This window comes from Neofelis nebulosa, chromosome 18 (genome assembly GCF_028018385.1).
Source record: "Neofelis nebulosa isolate mNeoNeb1 chromosome 18, mNeoNeb1.pri, whole genome shotgun sequence".
Classification (NCBI taxonomy): Eukaryota; Metazoa; Chordata; class Mammalia; order Carnivora; family Felidae; genus Neofelis; species Neofelis nebulosa.
The window spans coordinates 10,479,654-10,500,916 of record NC_080799.1 but is presented as its reverse complement, the minus strand read 5'-3'; the positions used below and the strand labels follow the sequence as shown (position 1 = coordinate 10,500,916).

Here is a 21,263-nt window from a genome sequence, read left to right as displayed (position 1 = left end):
GAAAACAGGGGCACCTGGGTGGCGCAGTCGGTTAAGCGTCCGACTTCAGCCAGGTCACGATCTCGCGGTCCGTGAGTTCGAGCCCCGCGTCAGGCTCTGGGCTGATGGCTCGGAGCCTGGAGCCTGTTTCCGATTCTGTGTCTCCCTCTCTCTCTGCCCCTCCCCCGTTCATGCTCTGTCTCTCTCTGTCCCAAAAATAAATAAAAAACGTTGAAAAAAAAAATTTAAAAAGAAAACAGCTGTGTGCCATGCTGGCTCCTGCCCTGTGGGCTCGAGGACAGAGGGTCCCAGCAGCTTGCCTCCTGTGTCCCCACTGCCGCAGAAACACAGATGGTGCTGGAACAGCCGGGCAAGCCCATGAGCCTTTCTTTAAATCCTCTCCTGGCCCAGGGTTGGCCACAGCGGCTCTAGAGCTCCCTTCCACTCTGCCATTCCTCCCAGGAAGGTTTGTCACCTGCCTGGGCCACAGCGTTGAATGGGACACTGAAATGATACAGGGAAGGCTCCCACGTAACTGGCTGTTTGGGTTAGGGCTCCAGTTAGGGGAGAAAAAGAATTAAGGTCCTCAAAACCTGCAAGGTGAGGTTTTAGAAAAACATAGTTTCTCCATCTTATTTTTCATCTGGAGCTTCCATGGTCCCTGTGAGGTTTGGGGGGAGGCCCAGGTCCAGAAGGTTCCCCACACCGAGCAACCGTGGAGCCCGGAGCCCCCACCGCACCCCACTCCGTCTGAGCCTGTGAGATCAGGACTCCTGGGTGGGAAGTAACAAGTGGCCAACGATTGTTGTCATTTTTCCTTCTCGTTTCCCAACCTGTGGCACTAACTTATGGAAAGAGGACTGACCCTGTGACCAGGTCCCTGTCCCCAGCACACCCTCTCCATCCCCCGACCTTGGCCTGGGGCAGGGCAAGGCCCCTTTCCATGAAGCAAGAGGCTTGACTTTCATTCCCTTAGAAGGTTTTTGCATGAAGCAGAGAAAGCAGACATGAGAATTGCTACTTTTAAATGAAAATGGTCTATTGGGATGTTTCAGTTGAAGGAAGCATCTCGTTTCTCTGGCTGTGGCTTTTCTGACTCGGGAGGTCCCTTTGGGCCCCTGCCCTTCCCGTGAAACAGCTGTGTTTCTGCCCAATCAGCTCGGCCGCGCGGCTCCGCTCCTAGGGAAACGTGACGCACTCTGTCCACAGCAGACGTCCCCACGGGCTGCGCGAAGTTCCCTGCAGCCTTACTTCTTCCAAGTGAACCGAGGCCCAAAGAAAGGAGCGCCGGGGCTCCCCTAACTCTGCTGAAATTACGTGTAATGCTTCTAGGAGGCGAGACAGACCGGATCTCTGCCCGGAGATGTGGATTATTAAATATGGCTCCACCTATATAAATTAACTGTACAAGCTTATGGACCACGAGGAAGAGCCCAGCAGCCGGCATTGGTTAGCACTTTGGAACCTGAATCCAAAGCAAAAAGCACAGGAGTACCGGTGATGCACGATGTTCTAGATGTGGGGACAGGGATGCAACTTGCCCTGAATCTTGACATCCAATCACGGCAGGGGCTCTGGGCTCCCATGGGAGCCGGGCGGGGGCGGGGGGGGGGGGCGGGTAGGGGGTGATGCGACCTGTAACTGTCCTTTCCCCACCGGTCCCCCGCGGCCTGGTGGATGGTCCTCAGACGTGTCAGCGCGTCTCCCAGGAGTAACCGTGGGGGGTCTAGCGGTTGAGCAAGTCAGAGAAGTGACCTTTGGGGAGGCGGTGAATAGTCCTCTGAGCTTGGTGGTCCCCTCGGCTCCTTGAACGAAGATGAAAAGGTTTGTGACAAGGAAAAGGGTTGCCTCGACAGCACTCTGTTCCCTCGGCCCCAGGGTGGCTGGGTCAGGGTCAGGGTCAGGATGGGTGGAGATGGTCAGCGTTCAGCCCCCTTCCTGCCCTGCAGGCTGAGCCCGCCCATCAAGCTGCCTTCCTTCCCTTGGAAATCCTGACTGTGCTTATCGATGCCGCCCGGCTGGGGTTAACCCGCACAGGGACGCCCTCTGCCCTGTGACCCGCACTCACCTTCAAGGCGTGTCCTCTCCCCTCCCACCCAGAAGGCACCTGCCAAGAGCGTCTGCTCTAACTCAGCCCTGCTTCCGCCTCGCCTGGCACAGCCCTTCCGCTAATGTGAGTCCAGGGATCGTGTCACTCCAGCCTCCAGGCCATCGTGGGCGCCGGCCGTGGAGTTCGGCCCCCTGTGCCGGACGTGATGCTGGACGCAAAGGTTCCATCCAGCTGCAGCTGGACCCCAAGCCCGAACCCACTATGTAGTTTCTGCCACCCTAACCTACCTCACAGCATCATTTCTTTCAGCTCAGAAACCACAGCACTCTGGCTCCCGCCCCGCGTCTCTGCTTCTCTGCTCCCTCGCTCCCCACTCTGCAGTGGAACTTCCGGAATGTTCTCCACTCCCTGTCTTGTGCTCTCAATTCCATTCTCTCCTCAGCATCCGGGGATCCTCTTTCCAGTCTCCCAGGCCGCCCCCTCTCCCATCCCAGAAAACCCAGGTGCAGGCCGCGTGGCTGGCCGCGCCTCCCCATCGTCAGACCCTCTGGGTGCACCGCTGCCCCCCTGCAAATCTCTCCCCCAGCGGGGCGAGGAGGGAGCCCCCACAGCTGCCCTGGCCTGCCCCAGTCCGACGACCACAGGGCTTATCACCCCCTAACATGCCTCTTCCTTTCCTCTCTCAGCCTACAGCCATCTGTGAAATCTCTCCCACCAGAGTGTAAGTCCTGAACCGTCAGGGATTTGGGTGGATTTTTTTTTCCCTTCAGGTTTTATTTTTAAGTAGGGGACCTGGGTGGCTCAGTCGGTTAAGCGTCCAACTCTTGACCTCGGCTCAGATCATGATCTCATGCTTTGTGAGTTCGAGCCCCATGTCAGGCTCTGCACGGACAGTGTGGAGACTGTTTGGGACTCTCTCTCTCTCTCCCACTCTCTCTGCCTCTCCTCTGCTCATGCCCCCCCACCCCAAGAATAAATAAATAAAATTTTTTAAAAAGCTTTAAAAATTTTAAGTAATCTCTACACCCCCTGTAGGGCTCGAACTCACCACCCTGAGATCAAGAGTTGCACGCTCCACCGACTGAGCCAGCCGGGCACCCATGAGTGGATTTTATGACTGTGTCTGTGGCGCTTAAGGCCGACTTGCCCGCAGCAGGTGCTGGGAGGTATGGTTGGGGGAGGGGCAGTGGCTGAGCTCTCTGTGCCTTCGGGGCACCACGAGAGGGCACGTGGGAACATTCAGCCCCACGCTGGCTGACCAAGCGGGTGCTTCGCACGGCCCAGCCACGACCATCACGGGCACCCTCCTCTGTCTCCAGGTCCCACCCCTGTCCCTGTGTCCCTCACATGCCGTGTCCCAGTTGCACCGTTTTGCCAGCGAGGAAACAGTCCCAGAAGGTGAAGTCACTCGCTCAGGATTGCGGAGACCACCCAGGGCCCACCCCGTCACCCCACAGCTCACCAGCACCCCCGGCCGGACCCCCCACAACAGCCTGAGGCCCTTGTGCCTGCCGTGGAGCTGTCCCCTCGCCGGGCCTGCCATGGGAGCCGGGGGCGGGGTGGGCACGGGCTGCTCAGGGGGCGCAGCACCTAGGGGCGCGGTCCCAACACCCGACAGAGCCCCCTCCCCCATTTCAGCACCATGGGTGCCACCCCTCGACCCCCTCCGGGGCCCCCACGTGGCTCCCCAGCCCTGTTTTTTTCCCCTTGGGATGGGGCCTCTCAGGCCTGTGAGGCCCACCGCCCTGGGAGAAGGGGCACCTACCTTCCAGGCCCTCGCTAGGCTTCTGTGGCTGCCACACTCTCGTTCACGTAATCGGGCTCCTCGTCCGGGCTTCCTGCCAGCGACTGGGACGCCTCCCTCGGGCCTTGCTCTGCGGACCACAGGGCAGACGGTTCCGGTTCGCACGTTCACACCCACACCCGTCCCCCCAGCCAGAGGCTCGGGCCCAGACCCCCAGAGGCTGCAAAACAGCCTATGGGAAATGCCACACTGAACAGTGTGTCAGTCTCATCCCTGCGGTTCGCCGGAGATTGGCCCGTGGGGGCGCTGCTGACGGGGTTCGAGGCGTCTGCGGCCACCGATGGGCCAGAGGCGTCGCTGCACAGTCAGCTGCACGGGCTGCAGGGGAGCCCTCCCGGCCTGGCCCTCCCGGGTCAGACCCCGACTCTCCCTCCCTCGCCCACCCCCGCCCACCTGATCCTCCCAGGCCAGGCCCCCCCGCAAGCCTGCTGAAGCTGACCGCTCCGGAGCCCCTGCCCTCCAGCCACGTACCCACCACCCTCCTGGACTCCCGCCACTGCCGGATGGAAGCTGAGTTCTGATAGTCCTCAGATCCTTCGTCTCCTGCAGGGAGACACCGAGAGAGGGGCTGGCCCAGGCCTCAGGCCAGCAGGGCGCCTGGGTTCCTCCGGGGAGGCGTCCTGTGCCCCGTGCTGGGCGGCCCCTCGGGGGAGGAAGGGGTCCTGTCGGTGCATCTCACTAGGGCCGGACCCCAGGGGCCCCTCCAGGCCTCGAGCAGGACTTTATCCAAAGGCACGGGAGCTGAGGTGAACCTTCGGGTTTCGAGGCAAGTGGTGCCTTTGAGCAAGGGGGTCCTCGGATCTCAGCCGAGGAGGCTGGCCTCCCTGCCAGCTCCCGGGACTGGCAGCCTCACCTGACTCAGTGTCCTTCCGCTTGCAGATGAGCACGTTCTCGTACGAATTGGCATCATCATCGTCTGCCGGGGAGAGGAGACGGGGCTGTGGGTGCCGGTCAGCCCTGCCCGGCAGGCCGGGCTCTTCCTCCCTCCCTCCCTCCATCCTGCCTTCCTTCCGTAGGTGATCCGTCCTGCCAAACCCTCAGCCTCTGCACCGACCTCCCCACCCCCCTCCCCCCCCCCCCGGGGGGCTCCTGAACATTCTCCTGGACAAGCTTCTTCATTGATACTGGCCTGGCTTCGGCAGCCGCCACCCTGAGCTCCTTCATTGTCTTCTGAGGTTCCCCCCAAATGCACCAGGGAGGGGGGAGTAGGGCTCAGGCTGCAATCAGGCAGTTGGCTAGTTGGGAGGGAGGGAGGGAGGCCCGTTTGCTACCGGGCAGTGAGGGGCAGGGAGAGCTGCTGGAGGCCACGGAGAGGCAGGCTCCGGGCCTAGGCTGGTCCTGAAGCAGTACCTCTGGGCGGGGCGGGGCGACCCCAGGCCTATCAGAGCCTGGCACCCCCTCATGGCCCCCGTCAGCGGCAAGCTGAGCTCTAACTGCTGGCCCACTGCCTGCATCCATCTGTGTCAAAGATGGGGCCCCCCTCATCTCTGGGAGCCCCTCCCTTATTCAGAATAGCTGAGGTGGGTGCAGGGGGCGGGGAGAAGACCCTCCTCTCTACCCACCACGGGCCCCACCCCCCAGCATTGGCCCAGGCAGGAGCCAAGATGCAGGAACTGGCCTCAAGCCCCAGACCCGAGCACCTCTCAGCAGGCACTGCCCTCCCTCGCTCCTCAGTTTCCTCTTCTGTGAACCAAAGGTGTTAAGGGCCTAAGATTCTGGCATCTTCAGAGCCCGCAGGGCTCAATGTCCATCAGCCCGGCCGCCCCGCCCAGAGCCTTTCTCCGAGGTCCCACGTGTACCCATCGGTTGCTGCCCAGTCCCGAGGGGGGGGTCTGCACGACACGGGGGCTCAGCCTCCCCCGCTACCTCTGCCCCCAGCTCCCACTCTGGTTCCCTCACCTCTGCGGCCCACCACCCTGTCCCCTCTGTGCCTCCCACACGTCCCTTCCCTACTGCGCTCCTGGGCTCTGGCCCCCGAGCTCCCCAACTCCGCCATCCGTCCAGACCTAGGCCCAGCCGCCTCCTCCTCGTTCTTCCCACCGCCTCTGGCCCGGGGAACCTGGCTTCTGAAGTCTCCCACCTCCCCCTTTTCCCCCTCCTCCGCCTCACCTTCCGAGGGCTTCTGGAACTGCCCCCAGTTGTAATAGTGCGTGGCGATGGGGTCTCTGGCAAGAGAACACAGACACAGGCCGGTTGCTGGGTAGGCGGGTGGTTGGGGTGGGGGCATCACGGGGGACAGTGAGGCCAGGGCTGTTCCAATATATTGTTCCCCCGGGGGCTCGTGGGGGCTGGGCCAGGCTCTCCCCTGGTCCCTCCGTCCCTGAGCCACCCAGCCTGGCTCCAGCCATCCCGACTCGTCCCCCTCTTCCCCGGGGAGCAGTTTGTGCCCATCTGTGAGATGAAGAGACATCCCTGAGGGCCCTTCCTCCCTGGGGTTTTTGGAACTTGTCTCTAGGTGATGCGGGATGAGTCCCCCAGACAAACCCTCCCTAGAGCAGGGCCATGTTCCTGTCCCCACAAAGCCATAACCACCTGAGGGGCAGAGCCTGCCTGGGCCAGTGGGTTCCGGGGCAGCAAGTCTTCCTAAAGGGGGAAGCTCAAAGCAGGGGTGGGTGGGGGCGGGGATGAGGGGCCAGGGCCCGCAGAAGACCACTCACATGAAGGCTCCATCAGATCCTCGTCTGCTTCCTGCAGGAGGAGGTGAGAATTAGGCCTGAGCCCGGACTGTGGGCCCCACCGCAGCCCCCACTTCCCCGGATGCCACCCACCTTTGCTGAAGTTCTCTAGGTACCTAGAGGATGCAGAATCTGGAAGAAAGGCGGGCTCGTGGCTTCCTCCCGTCTCGGCCCCACTCCCACCCCCAAGGAAGGGCCTTCCAGACCCAAGTGTTTCCTACCTTCGTAGCTTTGCACCTGCTCTCTGTCCCCTCCCCCCAGGCCTCCTGGCCCAGCACCTCAGGGGACCCCCCCCACTACCCACATGTCAGTCCCCCCTTCACCCTTGCCCCCGCCCCTGTGTCTCAGTCCCTCCTCTCCCTCATGTCTCAGTCCCCCCTCACCCCTGCCCCCACCCTGTGTCTAAGGGCCACTCACCCTCGACGCTGGGGGAGAACCGCAGAAGCTTGTCCTTCCTGCAGGAAAGGGGGAAGGGAGGGGCTGAGGAGGGCTGGGTGGGGAGGAGGGCTTGGGGTTTGTGAACCACAGCCCCATGGTCCCCTCGTGGAGCCCTCAGAATCCAGCTCTGGGGCTCTGAGGTTCAGGGAGGAAGCGAGGTCTTGGCCGGAGCTCAGCCAGGTGGGGACCGCAGGACCCTCCTTCCCATCACCTCCTATGGGGTTGTGACCCCTCTGGGCCTGGGGTCGGGGGCTTAGGCCTACCTTGTTGGTGCCACGTCAGAGGCTGTGTCCAGCAGGGGCCCTGGCCAGGCCTGCCTGACCACTGCGAAGGACAAGGGGGTGTTGGCTGGACCCCCAGACCAGCCTGCCACTACAGGCCCCTCACTCCACCAGATCAGGCCTGGCCACCACCTCAGAACGATGGGGACAGATATGGACACCCCCAACCCTGAGCCCAGTCCCTGGACCCTTCAGTTTGGGGACTCACAGGAATAGGTCCGGGCCACCGCAAAGTTCTGTGCATTCTCTTCCCTGGAAACACACGGAGCTGTGCTGAGCCAGCGCATGGCCTCCCACAGCCCAAGGGACAGAGAGACAGGAGAGATGGACAGACAGGGGCGAGGAACGGAGAGGGGAGGGACAGACGAGGGTGAGAGTGATCCAGGGCTCCCTGATGCCCCATTCTCCGGACTGCTCCCCAACCCTGCCCGGCGGCTGTCCACCCTTCTCGCACGGCCCCAGGCTGGAGCCAGCTGTCTCCACGGCCTCCCCAGGGACCCCAGAGATGGTCAGGAGGGTCTGTGGGTGGGGCTGGGGAGGCAGCCCCGAGATTCTCCGGTGAGGGTCAGGTGGCTCTTCAGAGATCTCAACCGACGGTAACTTCAGCCCCTTTTGAGATGTTCCAACCCACCATTTGCTCCCAAATACCTGGTGAGGTAACTTCAAAGCCAGACACAGCGAGGTGTCCAGCCATCACCCCGTGTCTTCTTTCTTTGAAACGGATCTCTGATTTTTATGGACGCCCATCTAAAAGACTGTATTTCCCAGTCTCTCTCGTGCCTAAGCATGGCCCTGTGATTAAGCCCTAATCAATGAGACGCAAGCCAAGGTTGTTGGGACCTCCAGGAAAACGCCTTTAAAGGAGGCACTGCCAATACGGGTGCACCCTTTTTATCCTGGTGCTTCATTCTTACTACTGCCTGGAACACAGAGATGAGGGCTAGAGCTCTGGCTGCCATTTTGGACCATGAAGCTCCCTGGAGAGCAGAAGCCACCACTAAGGGTGGGAGGGCAGGTTGGCTAAACATAAAAGCCTTTGGGGCTCCCCCTCTGGACCAGAATGGGTATCTGGCCCAGGCTTCCAGGAGCTCCTGCAAGGCTGAGGGGTCAGGGTGCCTGATTTAGGAGGGCTGTCCTAACTCCATAGGAGAGAGTCAGGCATGGCTTCCCACGGGAGCTGAGCCTGGAACACACGGCGGTCACTTCACGTAGGCTGGCAGGATGGAACCCAAGTGAAGTGGGTTCTCCTCCTGTCCAGGCCGTTTCCACTTCCCACCATGACAAAGTTTCACTTCTGGCTCTAACTCAGTCAGGGGCCCCGAGTGGGCAGGCACTGAGAGAGGAAGGGAGACAGGAGATACGGAGGAGGCCTGCCTTGGGGCAGGGGTGTGGGAGGCACCAGCGGGGCCCAGGTCCCCCACCCCACCCTCACCCCCTGTGGAGCTTGTGGGCTGGAGATGCAGGGGAACAAGTGGTCAAAAAAGCCGGGAAAAGTCTAGTCCTGGGCCCAGGGCTGGGTGTGGATGGGGACACTCTATTTTCAAACTTCATTGTGGTTTTTCAGTTGCAAAAGGAAATGAGAAAGCGTGTGTTTGCAGTCGTAGGTGAGTTCCTTCCCCGGGCGGGCACACGGTGCCGCATGTGTGAGAAACACACGCATGAGCAAGAATGCGGGGGGCGTGTGGGTGTGAGTGGGCACGCCGGCCCGTGCACACGTGTGCACGCGGGTCTCAGTGCAGGGGGTCTCTCCTGGGTCTCAGCCCAGGCCCGCCGTCTGTCACTTTCCTGCTCAGTGTAAGGACACCAGTGGCCCCTGCCCTCCTGACCCGGGCTGTCCTTGGGCCACACCCCGGTCGGCAGCGACCGACCGGCACCTCTGACCCTCCCAGCGCTCGCCTGTCCCCGAAGTGCCATCCGGCCTGGGGTCAATGACCCCGCTTCACCTCTCCCCCTAGCTCCCTGCTTCCGGCTCCTCTGTGGCTCCCCCGGGCCCTCAGGACAAAGGCCACAGCCTCCGCCCCCTCGCCCAGCTCAAGTCTCTCAAGAGAGGCCTGTACTTGCCACCTCAGCCCCAGAAGACTGTGTCCGCCCCGGTCCTCGGTGGGCAACGGCCCGCATTGTTCTCTCTCTGGAATGTCCCCTTTCCCCTTCTTTCTTTCTTCAGATCCTCCCCACCTCCCCCAGGCAGGCCTCCTGATCTCCCCAGGACACGCCCACATCCTCCTGGAGCTCTGAGCTCTGTGAGCCTTTCTTCCAGGGGAGACCTGTACCCCGCTTTGCTCTGCGCCCGGTCTCGGTTCCCCACGTGGCCTAGGAGGGCAGGACTCATGTCCGCCCCCAGCACCAGCACAGCGGCCTCCCCTGGGCTGGGGGCAAGGGGAGGACCTCTGGGCAGGCAGGCTGTCCCTCCTCCCAAGGCTGGACTGCTCGGGACCCACTGGAGGAAGGAGGCGGGAAGGGGTGAGGGAAGGGGGGCGGGGACACCCGAGGGGCTGCCCCTGTGGAGGCCCACAGCCAGGGCACCCCAAGTCACTGGGCTGGGGACACCTAAGCACTCACAGGCTCCTCTGTTCGTAGATCTTCTCAGACTTCTTCACCACTGCAAGAACAAGACCAGATCAGCAAGCGTCCCAATGCTGGGGTGGGCACTGAGCTCTGAGATCCCCCCATCTTGTCTCCCCTGTGCCCTGGGCAGGCCCCAGATGGGACATGGGACATGGCCGGCCAATCGCCGCGGGCCACCTGTCACTGATATGGTGTCTGCTCTCTGGGAGAGCAGAGCATGAAGGTCCACGCTGCAGGCAGCACAGCACATCTCCACCCTTTTTCCAGAGCATTCCCCTGCCCCAGACCCCTTGACCCAGCACAACCAAAGCCCCACAGTGACCCAGACTCATGGTCTTCAGGGCTGGTTTAGGGTTTCATCCCCGCCTCGTCGAAGCCTGTCTTTCGGTCCACCCAGCGCGGCCAGGTCTGGGTACGCCCTTGTCCCCCGCCGCGCTGTTACCTGGGCGGGAGCACCGCACACACAGGCTGGCCACCGTCCCCAGAAGCAGCAGCAGGGCCGCCCCCGGCCACAGCAGCTCGGCGTCCACGTTCATGTCCGCTCCTAGCCACTCGTCCTGCGGGGCTGCAACGTGGATCATCCCGTGACCGCCCCTCCGGGGTCCTGCCCAGCCCCACACCCTCGGATTTCCAGACCCCCTGTCCCGACAGCCCCACGGCTGAGCCCAGGCCCTGGGGGCACCAGCTTCCCTCCCTGCCCTAGCAACGGGTCAGGCTGGAACCAGCCCTGGGACCACCCTGCTCCCTCATCTGACCCCAAACCCGCAGTCCTGGCCCCGGGGCCATCGCAGACACTTGGTAAGTGCTGGAAGGTTCTGGGTGCATATGCCCTACATATGCCTTTGCTTGATCCACACAACTGCCCTCCCAACAGCTCACAAATACAAAAACTGAGGCCGGAGGGGCGCCTGGTTGACTCAGTCGGTTGAGCGCCTGACTTTGGCTCAGGTCATGATCTCACGGCTGGTGAGTTCGAGCCAGACGTTGGGCCCTGTGCTGACAGCTGGGAGATTGGAGTCTGCTTCGGATTCTGTGTGTCTCCCTCTCTCTGCCTCTTCCCCACTCATGCTCTGTCTCTGTCTCTCTCTCTCTCAAAATGCATAAACATAAAGAAAGAAAAAGAGAGAGAGAGAGAGAAAGAAAGAAAGAAAGAAAGAAAGAAAGAAAGAAAGAAAGAAAGAAAGAAAGAGAAAGAAAAGAAAGAGGAAGGAAGGAAGGGAGGAAGGGAGGAAGGGAAGAAGGAAGGAAGGAAGGAAGAGAAGGAAGAAAGGAGAAACTGAGGCTGGAGATCCCAGCTGCAAAGTAAAAAGTCAGGACTCAAACTCCAGCCTCGGGGCCCTAAGTCTGGCTCTACCCTGTCGCCTCCTGTAAACCCAGCTTTGCTTCCTGAGCTCGGTCCACGGCCCCTTCGGCACCAGAGCCCGGCAGCCGCCACCCAGCCTAGGGCGTTTCTCGGCCCCTCTCAGGAGTGGGATCTCCTTTCCTTAAGCACCAGGGGGGTCCTGAGGGCATAAGGGGAAGAAGGGTGCGGGGGCAGAGAGGCCTGGTGGGCTCCCGCTGCAGCTGGCGGCGAGGTGCCGGGAGCGTCGCGGGCTGGAAGGCGGACTCTGCGGGGTGAGGAGGCTCTGAATCCCGCCTGGCCTCGGGCCACCGCGTGGTCAGTGGCTGGTCCCAGCCGCGGAGCCACGCTGGGACTGCCAGTCCTTGGCGAAGCCACGGGCGGCCACACACAGGGGCCCGGGGAGTGCCCTGCCGAGGGGGTTTCCGGGAAGAATCATTGCGAGCGTGGAGACAGTCTCCTGGCAGTGGCCGGGGGACACGGCTGAGGGGGCGACAGGGAGTCTCCGAGGGGGCCCTGCCCCAGGGCGGGCACGCGGAGCCCACACCGGCTCCCTATGCATCCTGTGCACACCTGTTTTCCCCCTGCCTCAGCCACCCGGGAGGAGGGCTTCTCCCCACTTTACAGCCGGGGAAGGCGAGGCCGGGGGAGAAGCGGAGCCTCGTACCGCCCGGCTCCTGCCCTGGGCTCCCCGAGGCCTACAGCGCGGCGACCGGCGGTTCCTTTCGCCTCTCCGGGCTGCCTCCACCTTTGTGGCAAAAATGACCAGGAACCACCACGCCACACCGAGCCTCCGTCGGGGCCGTCACGGAGAAGCCACCCCTCCTTCCCCAAACACCGAGTGAGTCAGTGGGAGCACGAGCGTCGCCAGATCTCAGGATGGGGCGGCCCCCGCCACCCCGCGACGTTGTCCGTGTTGAGCCCCGCCCTCTCAGAGCCGGGGCGCTGCCCTCCCGGCCTGCACAACCTCCTCCCCGCACCCCCGCCCCCACCTTGGGCCGCCCGCCCCAGGGCACTTCAGGCTGTGTGGGGTTGGGAGCACCTGGTCGTGGAGGGAGGACTCCAGCTTGTGCCTGTTTGTCTCCTGGCCTCGGTTTTCTCATCTACAAAATGGGGATCGACGCAGTGCCTTCCTCAAAGCACTTTCGGCAGATGATAAACAGTCTGGCTCACCGGCCGGGCTTCCGGAAGAGAAGCGTGCTAAGGGTCTTATTTCTGGCCGGCTGGTTTAGAGAACTCACTCGTGCTCTTGTGGCCTGGAGGCGGAGGCCCAGGACCTGGCCTGCTGACCTCTGTGGCCATCCCGGGGAAGGGAGACCTTCGACCGCAGGGCATCCTGGCCACCAGGGCACCCTCTTGCTTCCTGGACCCGGCTGTCCGGGGACAAGCAGCACGGTCGGGGCCGGGGTGGGGGGGGGGCATCCTGGCCCACCCCCGTCCCCCTGGCACTGGCTGAGGGAAGTGGGGGGAGCCCGAGAACACAGCGTGTGTCTGCCTCTGCTGTGGAATCCCAGCTTCACTGGCCTTAGGCGGCCCTTCTACAACAGGGGAAATAATGACACATCCCTCAGGTGTGTCACATGAGGCCCAGCATCGAGATGGTGCTCGGAGGTGCTAATGTGGGAGCTTGGGGGACACAGCTGGATGACAACCACGACTCGCCACCATCAGGGTCCCCACGGAACGGGAAGGGGCAGCCACAGCCTTTTGGGGGCGGGGGTGTTGCAGCGAATAGTACGGGGTAACCCTACCAGAACCGTCCCGCCTGGTCCCCCAGACACACCGGCCTGAGCCCCCCTCCACCGCCCCACGGGGGCCATCGTGCTGGGACCCCAGGGCAGGCTGGGATCCAGCCCGGCCCCTCAGTTGTCACAGACGCGCCAAGTGTCACTTGGGAGATGCCAGCTCCCTTCATCCAAAGGAGGAGAGGGAGGCCCAGAGAGGCAGGCACTCTGTCCGAGTTCCCCCAGCGAGCCCGTCAGCAGAACCAGGACCCCAGCTCAGGCAGGGCTGGCTCCAAAGGCCACGTTCCTGTACCCCTTTCTTACAATTCTATTTTTAAGAAGCATGAAGTATTTTTTCAAAGAGAGGCCCCCCCGGACTGAGCAGATCTGCCCTCCGGCCGGGCTTTCCCACCCAGGCCCTGCGAGCTGGCGGGCGCAGGATGAGGGTTGGGGGAGGAGGCTGAGCCCCCAGGAGAGGCAGGCCCAGGGGCCCCAGGAGGGCCCCAAGGGGCAGGCAGGGCTGGGTGGGGTGGGGCGGCGAGGCGGCCTGTGGCCAAAATAGCACAAAGGGAAGTGCGCAGTTTTCAGATGAACAAGGTTTGCAACAGCCCTCGGTGGGAAAGCCCTCAAGGCCGGGCAGGCCAAGCCTCAGTGTCCCAGCCTCTCGCCCCATCTCCCAGCCCTACCTCCAGCCGTTGATGGGGAAACTGAGGCCTACCAGGGCGGCAGGGCAGACTAGGGGGCAGGAGTGGAACGAGAGATTCGGCTCTGGGCCCTGGGAAGGCTTTATCCGCTGGGCTCTGCTCTGGTGCCTGTTCCCTTTCCCATGTAATCTTGGCCTTCAGATAAGGCCGACCCAGGGGCCTCTAATGGAGGCTCGTAATGCTCAGGAGGCCAGTGTGGGGGCCTGGGCAGCCCTTGTTTCGGGGCAGAGGTGGGGAATGGTGACGGCCAAGGTCAAGGCCGGCAGGGGGCGGGGGGGGGGATGGTGACAGAGCCGGGCACAAGCAGGTCCCCAGGGCCTACGACCTCGCAGACAGCAGAGAGCTGGAGCGCCAGGCTGAGGGCTGGGTGGGGGCGGTGGGAGGGCTGCTTCCATCTGGCCTGAGGCAGGCCCTGGGCACGCTTGCCTGTGGAGTCCCACCCGTCCTCCCATAGCCCGGTGGCAGGGATGTTACAGTCCCATTTTACGGACGAAGAAACCAGGGCTCGTGGGCCTGGCCCCTCACCGGTCTCTGGAAGCGACAGGACCCGCAGGGGCTTCCCAGGCCCCCGTAGGCTGGGCTGGGGAAGGAGAGGGTGGGAAGGCGGCCAGAAACAGGCTGCCCCTGGGTGCCACAGGGTGCCACAGGGTCCTGGAGGGAGCACTTCCCAGCCAGGGGCGCCAGGGCCAGGACCAGGGCCCAGAGGCTGGGCATCTCCCCACCCCACCCGGCGGGACCCCCCCAGCACTCCCGCTGGGCCAGTGGGGCCATTCCTGCCCCCGTGGGGAGTTCAGTGGGAGCCAGCCTCCGGACCCCTGGCCCTGGGCCAGGCTCCAGGCACTCCTGGGCAAGACTTACCTGACAGCTGGGGGCTCCTCACTGCGGCCACTTCATCCTGAGCCCACACACCTGCCCGAGCTGACGCCAACGCCACAGACTCTGGCGGGCAGCAGGCAAGGCAGCGGGCTTCCTGTCAGCCCCTGAATCATCCCTCACACATCCGCTGCTCTGCCGGACAGGCTCTGCTGTTAACAGACGGAGACACAGAGACACTCGCAGAGACAGGGAGAGACGCCGAGGGAAGAGGGGAGAGAGAGAGAGACGGACGCAAACAGGCGCAGAGAGCACACACACACACATGCACTAAATACACACATGTAAACCCAAGTCACACAGAGAGGAAGAGACATACACAGAGGGACTGGGAGAAAGAAGGAAGTGGGGTGCACACACACACACGCACACACACACACACACACACACACACACACACACACACACTTCGAGAGGGAGCAGCACACAGAAAAAGGCACACAGGCAGGGAAAGAATGAGAAACAGACACACACATGCATACACACGTACAGAGTGTCCTTTCTCCTCCAGAGACGGGCAGAGCCTGAGCTTGAGACTGACCGACAGACACAGACACACAACACAGAGACCCGCAGACTCTCAGAGATGCACAGAGGGAGGGAGAAGGAGAGAGAGACACCCAGGGAGCGAGAGTCCCAGGGAATGAGACACGCTCTCACGCGCACACACCGTGCACGCTCCCGTGGAACGTGGGACAGAGGGACGCAAGGCAGGTGCGCGCTGGGGCAGACAGAACAGTGCTGCAGCCTGCCCGCCATAGGCGTCAGAAGCAGCAGGACAGGGAGGTAAGCCGGAGGACACAAGGGTGGAGATGATCCGGGAGCCACGGCTCACGGCCCCCCACCCCCGCCCTGATTCCCAGAGACCCCTCCCGCGGCTGCTGCCCCCATGCCTATACCCCGTCCACTTCAGGGACTCCACACTGGCTCCTGGGGGACCCACAAATGCACAGGTTGCTTGGGTGCCTTCTGTTACTGGGCGTTGACTTGCCTAAGGCCATGGAACTGGTAGTGGCACCCCACTCGGAGACCCCAGGGAAACCCACCAGGGTCCCAAGCCTCCATTAGTCTGGAATTTCAGAGCCCAGGCCCTCCGGTCCCGTGGGCCCCTTTTGGCCAGAGACTTGGTTTCTCTTTCGGCCCATCCCATCCAGGCCGGGGCCAGGGCTGCCCGCGGCTGCCACCCTGTGGAGAAGATAGGTAGTGCAGCGGCCAAGCCTTGATGTGGGAGATCCCTGGGGCCTCACGCCAGGAGCTTGTCCCCCATCCCAGTGCACGGTGGCACCGGGACTAAAGCCAAGTCCGTCTGACTCCCAGGCCCGTGCCTGTGCGGGTGCTGCCATACTCCCCTGTTCCCCGCTGGGCCACGCTTCATTTGGTTCCCACGGTAACTGGCCCCTTTGATGTCACAGGCAGAGAAGGCTGGAGGCCCATGGAAGCTATGCTGGATTTGAGCCCAGATCCCAAATCTCCAGCCTGTTGTCTTCTCACCACCCACAAGTGCAGGGAGGTTGGTGGCTGTGTGCCAGCGGCCCTCCATGCTGGGACCACCTGCCCAAGCCCCACTCAGACAACTGGGACAAGCTGGTGTTGGTGTCCATCGATCCCTGGACTGTGCCCCTACCCAGGGGTCTCCAGCTGGCAGAGACGGACAGAACCTCACACATCCAATGGGAAGGAGCTATCGTCCTACATGCCTGGCTTCTGTCTCAGGCCTTAGCAATGGCAGAAGTGACCTCCAACCACTGGTAAGGTGTTAAGGTCAATCTGCGGTGGGACCTAGCTCAGACCCTCTCTGAGCCCCTTTTTTTTCTTTTTTCAAGTTTATTTTGTAAGAGGGGGAGAGCACAAGCAGGGAAAGGGGAGAGGGAGGAAGGAGGGAGGGAGGGAGGGACGGAGAGGGAGAGAGGGAGAGGGAGAGAGAGAGAGAGAGAGAGAGAGAGAGAGAGAGAGAGAGAGAATCCCAAGCAGACTTCGAACCACCAGTGCAGAGCCTGATGCTGTGCTCAAACTCTCAAACTGCAAGATCATGACCTGAGCCAAAGTTGGAGGCTTAACCGACTGAGCCACTCAAGCACCCCTGGGGTCACAGACATACTAAAGGCTGATGGGAAGCTATGGATTATCCACAGAGAAAGCACCTTGAGAAGTGTGCACGTTCTAGAAACCCCTGGAGCCAGTGTGTCTGCCACCCCCAAGCCTAAGGTGCAAAAGAGCCTCCCTTCCACTCCTCCTCCCCAGCCTTCTGACACCTACTCTTGGCTGTGAACTCACTCCCCAAAGGCACCTATTCACATTCCTCCACCTCCCCCAACCTAAGCGACTGCTTGTTTTGCCATCTACAAGTATTTCTGAGGGGCTTTGAATCTAACGAAAGTGCCATTGCAGTCTGTCCACACCCGGGCCTAGGTCCCGTCTATCACATCGTTGTGATCCATCAACACGCGCCTACGCTTCATTCCATTATCCGAATGCAGCTTTTGCTGCCGTGTGATCTGTCTGGGGTACATACCTGGGAGGGGAAGGTTAATTCGATATTCAAGTTCATTCCCAAAGTGACCACCCGCTTACATGCTCATCTGTAACACGAGAGACCACAAACCCTCTAGGCAACCGGCTTGTCAGTTCATGACGTGCGCCACTCGAATGGGGTGCATGACGGTACTTTCTTCGCGGTCTTGATTTACAAGGAATGCCAGGATTGCTAGTGGGGCGGAGCATCGTTTTTTGGCCTTACTTCCTCTTTCACGAAATACCTGTTAACACCTTCTCTGTTGGGTTTTTCTCTGGACAATTTGCCGGAATTCTTTACATGTATATATATATACATATTTAAAGATTTTTTATTTATTTACTGACAGAGTAAGAGAGGAAGCACGCTGGAGAGGGGCAGAGAGAATCCCAAGCAGGCCCCATACCGGCATTAGAGTCTGACACAGGGCTCGAACATACGAACCGTGAGATCATGACCTGATCTGAAACCGAGCGTCTGATACTTCAACTGAGCCACCCAGGCGCCCCTGCAGGAATTCTTTACACACCCCTCATCTTTTGTTTTAGTCTTTAACGTGTCTTTTCATTTTCTTTATATTTTGATAGGATACCTTGAAAAAATATCTAGGGGCGCTGGGGTGGCTCAGTTGGTTAAGCGGCCGCCTTCAGCTCAGGTCATGACGTTTGAGTTCAAGCCCCGCGTTGGGTTGACAGCTCAGAGCCTGGAGCCTGCTTCCAATTCTGTGTCTCCCTCTCTCTCTGACCCTCCCCCACTCACACTCTGTGTCTCTCAAAATAAAAAAAATATCTATTGAGCACACTCTTAGTTTCAAGAATATAATGCATGAGAAAGACCCTACAGATTCCAAGGCACCTCGGTGCTATTTACAGAATCTCTAGGCTACCTGAAAAGCTGCTCTGACTTCCCTCCCTCCCAATCCCATTCAAAAAGAGAAGCTTCGAGGCCAGTAATAATGAATAATTTTATTAACGTTTACCTTGTCTCCGACAGTGAACAAAAGAACAGGTACAGGAAACAATTCTCTCTGGTCCCCAAACTGCATACCAAAGAGCCCGCCATCGTGAAACAGTTTTTGCTTTTATTTGTATATTTGGTATTTTACGCTTACAGGGTGGTTACAGATGGGGGAAGAGATTAGTAGTAGGTTATAATTAAGTATAGTCTTCATCGTTTTGGTTCATGTTCATGACAACAAACTGCAAAAGGAAGCCTCTCAGAGGGATGTTATAAGCCTGTTGACTTCCTGTGAGTATCAAACGTCTCACCGTTGTTCAAGATTGGCCAAGAAAGCGCAAAGGACAGACCAAAGCTCTTCATCAAAACTTGAAAGGCTGATGCGGGGAGGCCCCGGCCGGATGCTCCCAAGGACGCACGAGGGGGTCAGGCCCAAGCAACTGGCCATCCGTTAGGTCTCCCTGCAGCTCTGCGGTTTCATGGCTGTTCGTCTGGCGAACCCGGTCTGTGAAGCGTGAGGCACACCAGGTGACGGCCACCTGTGACGCACCTTGGACTGCTATCCTGTATGGAGGATCCTTTAGAGATCCCAGGATGGGACACCCTGTCGGCTTCCCCTCCCGACTTCCCGGAAAGAAAACTGGCAAGAAGTCCACTGGGCAAGACCCACCCCATTCTCCACCAGACCGAGAGGTGCCACACACACACACACACACGACACCGGGCCCCAGTAGGTCCCACTGCAGTTAACATTCAAAAACCAATCCTTGCACAGGCTAGTGGCCCCACATGACCTCAGGAGCCATGTGGAATCTGAAAAGAGGGTGGAGGGAAACAACAGAGTATTTACGGTACGACTCATGAAAAGAAACGGGTGCGTGGCTGGCTCAGCGGGTAGAATATGTGACTCTTGATCCCAAGGTTGTAAGTTCGAGCCCCACAATAGACAGTTTCTCTCTCTCTCTCTCTCTCTCTCTTTTTTAAGTAAACGAACAGGTGTAAGAATCCCTCGGGGCCACAGAGCAGTCTCACTGCACAGCAAAGGAATGCTGTTTCTAGTGAGTCTCAAGCAGGAACTGCTTTCCGGGTTACTGTTAACAGGCTCTTGCTCTCAACTAACTTCTCTACCAAGCAGCCTCCTTCAACAAGAAAACCAGGCCATTCCTTAGAATCCTGAGTCGAGTGTGGATGCCAGGCAACAATTCCAGCATCTTCCTTGACCCAAATGCACACCTCCTGACCTCGCCGTTTCTGCCTCCTGCTAAGACCTCTGAGTCAAGATGGGCAGCCCCGGCTTCTGGAAGTCTGCCGTGCAAACTTCTCTCCTGAGCCCTGGAGAAACAATCTGGCCTCTGACAAAATGGGCTCTGAAAGAAGAACATTCTTAGAAACCTGAGCCCCTTATTAAAAGGGCCCAACCTGGCACTCCGTTAAATTGTTTCTCTGAAGGCAGTTCAAGAATAAGTAGGGGGGGAAAATGCAGAGAGAGAAACCAGGGATCAACTGTCTGTCTACACTAAACCTATTTCCAGAACATTCATAGTTGGTATAAACTTTTATTTAGGTGCCTACTTGGGAAAAGATGTGCCTTCCTCTCTTAATTCAGTTACTTAGAGGAGACAGATACTAAAACGTTTTCGGTAATACTTAGTATTACACAAATACTACAGGCCAAGGAACAGGTGCCTGTCAAGAGAAACGCCCACAAAGTCACAGTGACATCTCGAGGGAAGCAGGGAGAAAGCTCCAGGGAAACCTCTGGAGACCCAGATGACCCCCTTCAAGGGTCTGAGTGCTCCACAGGCCTTTTGAAGATGGGATCCAAGGGACCTTTGGAAAGAAGCTTCATCGAGGGTGCCTGGGTGGCTCAGTAAAGCATCTGATCTCAGTTCAGGTCACGATCTCATGGTTCGTAAACTCAAGCCCCAAGTCAGGGGAGCCCCATTCCTCTCTCTCTCTCTCTGCTCCTTGCTCACTTGCACCCTTCTCTCTCTCTCTCTCTCTCAAACAACAACACTACAAGAAGCCTTATGGAGTGGGGTTTCAAGCCTGGCCACCAGTCCAACTCCACGTGGGGCACAGAGCGTTCAGTCGCAGGGACCTTACCCCTTAAAGAAAACACAGGCAAGTGCCGCGTCCTCTCCCCTGGTCTTGGCAGGAGAACAGTCCAAGTGACAGCCACGCGTCCAGGAACCAGAACAGTGTCCACCCTCCCTGCCCTCCCCCTGAAGGTTAGTTAAGCTGCAGTCAAGGCTCACCTCACAGGAAGCAAATTCTGCACGTGCCCGGCCTTCCTCCACCCTCCCTGCTGGCCAGGTCTCCTCACCCCCAGCTCGACACAGGGCCCAGCTCTGCGCCACGCAGCGGCGGCTCCCAAAAATACAGGATCCGCTTGCCACCAAGTGGCACCCGCCACGGCCACAAAGAGCATCTAGAACTTCTGCTAAAAATAAGCAGTTATTATTTTTTAATGTTTATTTCAGAGATAGAGCGAGCACGTGCACGCGCACATGTGGGGGAGGGGGGGAGAGAGAGGGAGACGCAGGATCCGAAGCGGGCTTCATGCAGACAGTAGAGACCTTATGCGCGACTCGAACTCGCAAACCACAAGATCATGACCTGAGCTGAAGTCAGACGCTTAACCGACGGAGCTACCCAGGTGCCCCCCAAATCAGCAGTTATTAAAAGCATGCACACGCTGTGCAAACACCTGATTTCTTCCATTTTCAGGAAGAAAGTCCCTTTACCCAATCAAAAACTAAGGCCACACTGCATGCAAGGCCTCTGTTCAGAAAACTGCCATTTTTAGGAAATGAGAGGAAAGGGGGGGGTGGGTAGGAAAACCTGGGCGTCCTATTTCTAATCATCGCTAGCTTTTAAACTGCTTTCGCTAATCCTGTAACTTCCAAGAGCAAGATGCTTCTCTCCTGTGGTCGCAGTACATTCTACCGGATTCGGACACCGCTTCCCCAATTTAATAAGGGTGTGAACTTCTCATTAAGAGCAGCTAGAAAGAAGTCAAAAATAAAGGCGAGCATTAAATATTACGTAAGGTTTTCTTTTATTTAAAAGATCATTCACAAAATACCATATCCATAGATTTACTTTCTGTCATATAGCTGAATGTGTTAAGTGTTTGGAATTCCATTCTTACATTTAAAAGTCAACTGGGATTGATTGCCCAGAAGTTTAGATGAATTTGTTTTGTTCTTAATCTTTTCCACATTGAAGATGTAAGTAGGTCATCTGAAAGCATCAGGTTTGATTACAACCACATAATGCATGTCTTTCTTAAGTACTGGTGTTACACAAATGGTTCTTATTTCGGAAGCAGAGGCGGCAGGTGAAGGAAGGAAAGGAGA

The 21,263-nt window shown here is 59.3% G+C and overlaps 1 protein-coding gene and 2 long non-coding RNA genes across 6 annotated transcripts in view; 2 read left to right on the top strand and 1 right to left on the bottom strand.

Moving 5' to 3' along the window:
- LOC131500804 (uncharacterized) overlaps nt 1-1,043 on the top strand; it is a 92,328-nt gene extending 91,285 nt beyond the window's left edge. Inside the window, exon 3 of the long non-coding RNA XR_009256470.1 lies at nt 240-1,043. This is a non-coding gene — a long non-coding RNA (uncharacterized LOC131500804). The remainder of the gene's footprint in view (nt 1-239) is intronic.
- On the bottom strand, nt 998-14,790 carry LAT2 (linker for activation of T cells family member 2). Of its 3 annotated transcripts, XM_058710278.1 has the most exons (14): nt 14,418-14,770; nt 12,174-12,312; nt 10,235-10,357; nt 9,787-9,826; nt 7,436-7,479; nt 7,210-7,270; nt 6,926-6,963; nt 6,602-6,640; nt 6,491-6,521; nt 5,943-5,998; nt 4,687-4,749; nt 4,305-4,376; nt 3,795-3,903; nt 998-1,784 (listed from the first exon to the last, which is right to left on the bottom strand). In XM_058710278.1, the coding sequence occupies exons 2-13, from the start codon at nt 12,232-12,234 to the stop codon at nt 3,809-3,811; spliced, it is 723 nt and encodes a 240-aa protein (XP_058566261.1). In that variant the 5' UTR covers nt 12,235-12,312; nt 14,418-14,770; the 3' UTR covers nt 998-1,784; nt 3,795-3,808. The 3 variants fall into 3 exon arrangements, with proteins under 3 accessions (XP_058566261.1, XP_058566262.1, XP_058566263.1); XM_058710279.1 differs by lacking the exon at nt 12,174-12,312 and having other exon boundaries at nt 14,418-14,768; XM_058710280.1 differs by lacking the exons at nt 998-1,784; nt 3,795-3,903; nt 4,305-4,376 and adding an exon at nt 4,383-4,585 and having other exon boundaries at nt 14,418-14,790.
- Nucleotides 14,791-14,842: 52 nt separating this feature from the next.
- Nucleotides 14,843-19,489, top strand: LOC131500803 (uncharacterized). Of its 2 annotated transcripts, XR_009256469.1 has the most exons (4): nt 14,843-15,103; nt 15,147-15,218; nt 15,845-16,180; nt 18,887-19,489. It is a non-coding gene; the product is annotated as an uncharacterized LOC131500803 (long non-coding RNA). The 2 variants fall into 2 exon arrangements; XR_009256468.1 differs by having other exon boundaries at nt 14,843-15,218; nt 19,003-19,489.
- Nucleotides 19,490-21,263: the final 1,774 nt, after the last annotated feature.

Bases quoted from the DNA above. Each gene is read 5' to 3' on its own strand.
- LAT2 (XM_058710278.1), bottom strand. From the start codon at position 12,234: ATGAGAAAACCGAGGCCAGGAGACAAACAGGCACAAGCTGGAGTCCTC. The intron at 7,271-7,435 runs GTGAGTCCCCAA...TGTCCTTCGCAG, and splicing joins GGTGGCCCGGACCTATTCCT to TGGTCAGGCAGGCCTGGCCA. The intron at 6,522-6,601 runs GTGGGTGGCATC...CTCCTCCTGCAG, and splicing joins CCTAGAGAACTTCAGCAAAG to GAAGCAGACGAGGATCTGAT.